Raw genomic sequence first — 8,520 nt, 5'->3', positions numbered from 1 at the left:
TTATTGTAATATTAAATATATATAACGAAATATGAAACTTGTAATGATTAAAAGAAAACGTTTTTATTAATAAATTTATTAATTCTTTATTAATATTATGATTAATGTTATTAATGATTATCATATATAATTAATATCAATCCTATTTATTAATAAAAATATTAATTCTTTTGTGTCATTGTTTTCGAACACATTACAAAATATTCATTTTATTGTTATTAATTATTACATAATCTTTATTTTTTAAATACGTGATACTTTCATATTGTATCTATAATTTATTATTATAATCACTGCAATTTTTGTACCTAAACTCACTATATTTTGATTTTGAAATGAAAAGACAGATTTTGCAATTAATGTGAATAGGAAAGGAAAGTCACTCGTTTCTATATATACTGTTATGAATCTTTATTTTATTTGTTAACGGATTAATATCGCGCTTCTATTAAGCTGTCCGGCAAAATAGATTGCAAATGTTAACATCGCTGGATCATTCGATCGTCGCATTTATTTAAGCGCAACATCGGCGCAATCGAGATATTAATATTTACGATATATTTCGACGTGCATTTCGCGTAATTTTTTTTGCATTCGTATATATATAGAAATGCATCGTGTAATGCATACAGGAATGTGTATCAGGGAAGATTTAAATATGCGATATATCACACTCTACATCACCCACGCGCATGCACCTGCTTCTCTTTTCGATCCTCTTGTATGTATATATACTGTGTGTATGTGTGTGTGTGTGTGTGTGTGTTTCATAAATATGTATGTATATACACGAATGAAAGTAATGCAACCTCTATTAGTAAGTAACGTCATGGAATGAGATTATTGGGTCCTCAATTATATACAATATTGTGGAATCGTACTGTCCACGAGCGAATTAAACGATGCAATTACAAACGACGTGGCGGGTCGAAAAATCGGTCGAGAATGGAGCGAGTCCTAATAGTATAAAAGTTGTGCGTAGTCGCTTGTATAATAGACATTTTGGCACAGTAATCGGCAGGGTCGGTTTACGATGCGATGTGACGCTCAATTTCCTCTCGCGAACGACGTATCTCACAGTGCGTATACGCTGGATACAAAAAAAAATCGCTCGTAACGCGACAAAAGACGCGTGTATATACGTGTAAGTTTTTAGTCTCGAATAAACGAATGTACGAGACTGTATTTAGAAATCTCTCGCCCTAAGGGCAAGCTCGATAAGCGCTGGGGGCTAACGTGTGCCTAAAAGTAAATATCGCAAAAACGATTTTACGAGTAGAGTTTATCTCTCGCGTCGGATCGATTAAGTATTAATACGAGACTTTCTTACGTTTATCTAGTAGACCATGCAAGTTTGAGAGCGCGTGTTTTTGCGGAATCCGCATATTAAATTAAAAGAGGTATGCTTTAGGACCGAGGCTTTTTCCTTTTAAAGATCTATATATATATACTATATGTATATCTGCAATTGCATAATTATATAAGATGTCCCGGATTTACTTAAGATTAGATACATCCAGCTGATGATCGTACATTATCGCATCTTGAGATTACACTTAAAATAATTTTACCAAGATAGCTTACCCATGTCTGCAAAGACAGATTTTGAGCAGAGTATGCTATCAATTTTTGATGGCAGAAAAGCAACAAATTTTACACAGAGTAATACTTGACGATGTCGGCAAACTGTCGCTAGAGATAAAGTCTGCTGGCATAGAACGTCAGGTTCTGTCGACAGATCTCGAGCTTAATGTGGATTCGGATTATTATAGATTTGCATTAGGGAATCTGATCGAATTTGCTGCCAATCTGCCAGCAAGCTGCATTTTGCAATTTGAATTAAATATAAGATTGGATATTCTCGAAATTGACGTTCTACGACTCACTTTCACTACTGTGCGATATGCTTTGCCTAAACGCGTGAACTTCGGACAATATTTCATTGGCCAACTTTAAATGTTTTTCATTTATAAAAACTTATAGTCTTGGCATTTTAGTATTAGAATTTTCAACTCAAAATGATCTCGAGAGTCTGTCATTAACAGTGATATAATAAGTATCTGATACATCCTGTATATCTATACAACGATTTCTCACGTATCTCGCACATATAGATGGAACAATTGCGTCTTTCTTAAACGTACATTTTTCGCTTTTACAACCTAAATATGTCCTGCGGCACATGTGCGCATATACACTGACAAACATACACACACACACACACACACGCGTACAATAATTTTTATTAACACGATACTTTAATACTCGTTCGCTTAACATTAGGGAAAAGAACGCTCTCCTCTGTTAATGGATAATATCATGATAAGATGCAACGATCACATTCTATGTATCATCGTATAAGGGATCAATATCAATATTACGTGATGATAATTAAGCGTGGTAAAAAATTCACAAGAGACGTTTCGATCTTTCTCCTTCCACATTACACTTTGCTTCAAATCGGCAAGAATCGCGGACTCCCCACGATCTACTTCGCTCATCCTTATTATTATACATAAATCTTTTTTTTTTACATATATATGTACACGCGTTTGTCGTTATATAAAAGAGCAAATACGTCTTCGATACGTGATTATATACTTCCGTAGTGATTTAACGTCTACGAAAAATGTTTTCATTACAAAAAAGTTCCTCCCTCCCTCCTCCCCCCAAAGAGTCCGCAGGGCAAAGTATCTCGATAAATAATCTTGCATTGTTAATCCTATTCAATTGAACGACGAGATATATGTAGAGTTCTACGTTCTCAGTCAATAACGTTAAAAATGCGACTGTGATTGCGCGTACAAATTTTCCGTGGTAGATTTTACGTTGTGATTGTTAACGCTTCATTCGATTAATACAATTTCAATTTTTATAGTAAGAAAAAATTTTAGAGGAGTATCACATGACGGGTCAGAAGTTGAGATCAACTCAGAATTTCCGTAAAATAACGGACATCAACTTGTGCGGCAAAATAAATTCGATCTATTCGCTAAAGATTATCCTTTAAGAATAAATTTTTATACGCGATCAATTCCATCGTCCGGCATAGAAAATATTAGCTGCATAAATATACATAATAGATATAATAAAAGCTGCCATTTGGAATTTACTGAGCTAAAAGATCTACCTGCTAATACATTTTTCTAGTAAAACGTATTGTTGTGTAACAGGAACTACTCTGGAATCGTTTTTAAATTAATTTTTATGAATTAATCACAGATTAAAAGACATGTCGTGCTTAGTGGAAAAATATTATAATGGACGTTATCTTTTCGAACGAATACGTATGCACGAGATGTCATTGCTGCAAATTGTTGTACGATCTTGGAAGACACTCATGCTTCTTTTAGGTAACGTATTATCCTATTTCAGTCGCCGTTCTTAACATCTTAATGCGAAAACGATTTGGCATGTTTCGCTAAAACTGTGATGTGTCTTGTCCTATTTTCGCTGTTCAAACGCGTAGACAAACAATATATAAGTATGTACATAACGAAACGGATCTTCGAAGAATAGAGAGAACGCTTTTGCTAATATTCTTTAAGTGGTATCGTAACGTACCGCTTGTCACACACATATAAGGGAATGAAGCTTAATCTCACTGGAAGTGTCAAGTATCTTAATAAAAAGGTCGAGATGCGCGGTTAAAAAATAATTGGTCTTCGTACATGAAATATATGATGAAGCGTATATGGGTAATAATACGTGAGTACGTGACTAAGTCGAAACTTACGGTTGCGTGTAAACACGCGACGTCATATATAAAACTAGTATAAGATTCTCTAATGCCACCTTAACAACAGATTAGTACTTTAGTTGTTGTGAAAACTTTCAGTACCCTGTCTCTAATGTTAAAACCCAGTCGAGGTGTATTATATATATGTATATTTATATACACGATAAAACTTTCCATGGCACGAAGACGAAGAGTACTGTTATCTTGTTATCTCGTGTGCCAGATAGCCGGCATCTCTTTCAGCATACGGAAGAAAATACCTCTTATGCAACGCTGCAATCGTCCAAGTGCGATTAGACATCCACCACGTCGTTGTTGTTGTAATTGAAATTTGAATCGCGCAAGAATGACGTGCGACGAAGCTTAAAACTAAGACGGCTTTCCTCAACCGTTTTCGGCACTTCCGTTACCTGCAAAGCAGCACAATATGGAGTTCTTATTTATTATAAAATATATATACAATATGAATTTATATTATGAATGAGAAATTATTTATTTACATAAATATATAACATTTTAATAAGATATTAGTTGCATTTATTAAAATTGTAATTATTTAGCTTACACAATATGGGACAGAATAACTATAAAGTAATATAATATTAATAAAGCATATTTATAAAAGTGGTTTATGTCAAAAACTATTCATTGTAATAATTAAATAATGATATTGCATTCTGTCTAATTTGGAGTTATAATACAGTAACATGGGCGAGCAATAAAAAAAAATATATTTCAGATGTGACAAAAAGACATTTCTCGCGTGGAAAAAAATAAAATAAAATATACATAAAATACCTTAGCATCTGCTCGATCGACAGAACGTTGAAGTAGCGACCGCCATGCTGCAGGTGTGGCATGCTCTAAAATAATATGTAACAGGCGTGGCTTGTACATCAAAGGAATTTATGTACATGCGTTTTAGTGCTATATTAAGGAATGAAAGGATGCGCATATCAATGTCTAGGATCGAGAAATGTATCGGCAAATCAACTAAGAAATAACCATGCAACACAAAGAAGCAAGTAACCGGACAACACTTACCGTTCTCCTTCCTGTCCGTCTTACTTTTGTTCAAGCTCGCTGCCAATTCCCTCACCGATCTTTTCTCTACGCTCGTGTTGCTCAATGAGCTCGCAGTGCTGCTTGCCGACAACGTCGGCGGCAAGGAGGCCGGTCCGCTGACACCGCTGTCGGTCGACTCATCGAGAGCGTCGCCGGAATCAGGCGTGTTGCCGGCCGAGGTGTTCGGACTAGAGCCATCGCTCAATAAACTGAATTCTCCTATAAAATTAAATAAAGTCAGGTTTAATAAAATCAGATTCACATCTATCGTAAGCGAAGATTTCCTATAAAGAAATGATGGATGATAATCCATCATTTCTTTACACTAGATTAGTTTTCTTTACGGACGATGACAGTTTTGTATCAAATGTCTTCCCGAGATTTTCTACAAATTCTCTACAAATTCTCCACATAAATAATATGAAATTCACAAATACAGATAAAATAATATACAATATATAACAATTTATAATTATGCGTTGAACACCACGCACCTTCCATGAAAAAGTTAATTCTGAGTGTGAAATCCCTTACCGGATTTTCGGTCGGTGGCCATGCTCCATGGTCGTGGTTTAGGCGCTGTCGCTGGTGGGGTAGGCTTATTCTTCATAAGTGAGCCGTTACTCTTTCCGTCGCTCGTTGACCCGCTACTCTTCAACGGTTTCAATACGGGGGACTTGGCTGAATCGGATGTGCTCTTGGTACCGCTGCTGTTGTTACCGTTTATCGGACTTTTCAAATCGGTCGACCGTAGCTTGACGGACGAGGATGACTTATCCGCGTCGGCTGCGGACTTCTTCGCGACATTTTTACGATTCTCCTGGTCCCTCTCCGATGTGCTTGCTCCGAAAGTGTCGTCGATGTCATGCGAGTTACGCGGACTCATACCGGATATGTTTGTCAGCGTGCTGCGTCTAGAATCGTCGCTCGCGTCGTTCGCAGTGGCGCTGTTACAGGTCTCCTTCGCGAAAGTCTCGCCTTTGGACCTCTCGTGAGCTTGAGCGCTGTCCGTAGTATTTCTTCGGGCGAGCGGTGATGCGGTAAGCGGAGAATCACCTTGTGATCTTCTGCCAACGAGGGGGGAAAATTTCTCCAAGTTGTCACTGGAACGTGAGCGTGGCGCGGGTTCTAAAAGCGTCTTCAGCATCGGCGAATTACAGCTGTGCTTCTTATCCATATCGGGTGGAATGCTCTTGTGACTCGTCAGCGATAAATTAGGACTGCCATCCGTTGGGAAAGTATGTAGAGAGCTGCAAGTTACAAGTACACGTTTTATAATCCACACGTTGACAAACAATAGAAGAACTAAAGGGAGAAGAAACATACTGTGACAGAAGTAGAATACTTTTGCATGAGAATACGAAGAGTCGATACGAAAGAATGTGAATTATATTTACCTGTCGTCGCTCGTAGGCGATATCAAAGGCGTGGTAGGCGTGGTAGGTCGGAAGAACACGTCGAGACCCTCGCCCAGGGCGAGACCGTCGATCGGTTGATCCGGTCTTAACATCGGCCTTGTGGGTGCTCGCGTTTTCGTTCTGCGCGGCCTAGACTTGACCAGATGCTGCAACTGCTGGCCCACAGTGTTAGGCAATTCCGAGACGGAATCTAACGACTCTGTCAGTGAATGCTCGGTTTCTGAAATAGCTGCAAAGCACCAATAATATATCTTGCAACTTCATAGATTCAAGACGGAGTAATAAATACGAACCTTCCGCTTGACTCTTCGGCAATGACGGCAAGAGATCCGGTATATCATCGGCGGACAATCCTTCTACTGAGTCCACCACGGACTTGGGTCTCAATTTCCTTCCGTGTAGACTTTTACGCTTGTTTGACAGATGTGGCGTCGCCTGAATAAAACGAGAATTAAATGAAATATTCTATAGAATATTGGTATACATAAATATGATTAATCATATTATAACATTGTGAAATATTTTATAACAATTGTTTGCATCTCTGTATATCTTTGTAATACCTACCAAATTAAGATAATCCAATTTCTATGTGAGCGTGTAAATAATAAAAATAACGAATATTTTAAATGCGTATCAAACGAATTTAGGTGGAAATAGTTATATATAATCAGGATTGGAAAAATGACTTTAAAAATAATTAGCTTTTTTTCCTCTAAAAATTGTAACGAACTTACTCGTCCGTTACAATTTACTGATTCTGAAAAATAACACATTACAGTTACAGTTACTTAAGAAGGAATGAGTCGTTACTGTTAGTTACTTTTCTGTTAATCTTTTGTGTAATCTTTTGCATTGTTACTTTAAATATCTACAAGAATCTTATACAATTTCTAACATTAAATTACTTTACTTATTATATTAAACATTCGGTTATATGCTATATTATTTTAATTTATATATAATAAATCACAAAACATATTTTTATTTAGAACTTAAGAATATATTAACTAATAAATTAATAATTTATAATAAATTAATGTATACACTTGTGGAATATCAAAATTATGAGATTGATTTTAAGTTTATATATATATATACATATAACTCAAAATTGTCATTTTTTTTTAATTGATTGCAAAAAAGAATGGAATCATAAAAAAAGGACACACTTTTATTTTTCTACAATCTTATTACATCAAAATTGCGTTTTAAGATTAATATTCCAAAATTTTTATTCATACTCATTATTCATAACTCATTTTTTAGATAACTTTGTTTTTTAAACTGTGTCGTTTCGATAAAAAGTGTGTCCTTTTTTTATGATTCCATTCTTTTTTGCAATCAATTTTTAAAAAATTACAATTTTGAGTTATGTTGTTGTAGAAAATGAGTGATATTGACAAATAAGTTTGAAGTATAAAACTGTAACTATTATAAATTAATTATTGGTTATAAAAAATATAACTAAATTACGTTACAGTTACAGATAGAAAGAAAAAAAAACAAAGTTACATACAGTTACTGAATAAGAAGTAACTCTAACTTCGTAACGAGTTACTTTCCAATCCTGTATATAAACTATGTATATATGTTTTATATATTTTTTAAAATAACCGTTTTAAGATTGTCAGATATTAAGCTGTTAAAGAATTCTAAATTCTTACCATTGGTGATTGATCGCTAATGCCAATGGAATCTGCCAGCGAACATGTCTCCGGCGGACAATCCTCTTCGGATACGAGGCTAGCTCTGCCAGGAGGTAAAGTCATGGAGATACCGCTCGCGCTAGTTACGCCTATCACACTTCCACTACTCATCGAGCCAGCACTAGGTCGTAAAACATCTGGTGTGCTGCTCCTTGTTCGGCTATCGCAATCACCAATCTGGAAGTATATTGTAAAAGAAGTATTATCGGTAAAGATTACTACAACTGTCCCTTTCTAAAAATAACAAGAATTTACTCGTTTAAAGATTCATTTGTCAAGTTTCAGATTCTAGATTTTTTGTATAACTTATAATTTTTTGGGAGGTAATGAATTAATGAATATTGATAGAAAACATTATAAAAGTTCAAGAACTAATCTTCTGCTTAAAATTAAATTTCTTTGATGCTTTTCATTAATAATAATTAGATATTTTCTGAAGATTGACGATATATGTATATATACAGGGTGTCTCATAATAGGTGTATCACCGTTCATGGGTAGGTAGAACGGACTAAACTGAATCGAAAAGTCCTCAACCATTTTGCAAAATTCGCAATCGTTAACAAGATAAAGATCGGAAGAGCACACG

General features: G+C 35.4%; 1 protein-coding gene across 4 annotated transcripts in view; it reads right to left on the bottom strand.

The window, feature by feature from the left end:
• Nucleotides 1-396: 396 nt before the first annotated feature.
• LOC105456672 (leucine-rich repeat-containing protein 16A) overlaps nucleotides 397-8,520 on the bottom strand; it is a 15,926-nt gene continuing 7,802 nt past the window's right edge. For 2 of the 4 annotated variants that reach the window (XM_011700885.1, XM_011700887.1), the window contains 8 exons: nucleotides 7,890-8,108; nucleotides 6,790-6,810; nucleotides 6,516-6,657; nucleotides 6,202-6,451; nucleotides 5,339-6,054; nucleotides 4,784-5,023; nucleotides 4,538-4,602; nucleotides 397-4,149 (listed from right to left, as the gene is read on the bottom strand). In XM_011700885.1, coding sequence (XP_011699187.1) covers nucleotides 4,033-4,149; nucleotides 4,538-4,602; nucleotides 4,784-5,023; nucleotides 5,339-6,054; nucleotides 6,202-6,451; nucleotides 6,516-6,657; nucleotides 6,790-6,810; nucleotides 7,890-8,108 — 1,770 coding nt within the window. In that variant the 3' untranslated portion in view covers nucleotides 397-4,032. The remainder of the gene's footprint in view (nucleotides 4,150-4,537; nucleotides 4,603-4,783; nucleotides 5,024-5,338; nucleotides 6,055-6,201; nucleotides 6,452-6,515; nucleotides 6,658-6,789; nucleotides 6,811-7,889; nucleotides 8,109-8,520) is intronic. The other 2 variants (XM_011700886.1, XM_011700889.1) reach the window with 2 other exon arrangements.

The sequence above is a fragment of the Wasmannia auropunctata genome, unplaced genomic scaffold (genome assembly GCF_000956235.1).
Source record: "Wasmannia auropunctata unplaced genomic scaffold, wasmannia.A_1.0 LD335593.1, whole genome shotgun sequence".
NCBI lineage: Eukaryota > Metazoa > Arthropoda > Insecta > Hymenoptera > Formicidae > Wasmannia > Wasmannia auropunctata.
This window is presented reverse-complemented; position numbering and strand designations above follow the sequence as displayed.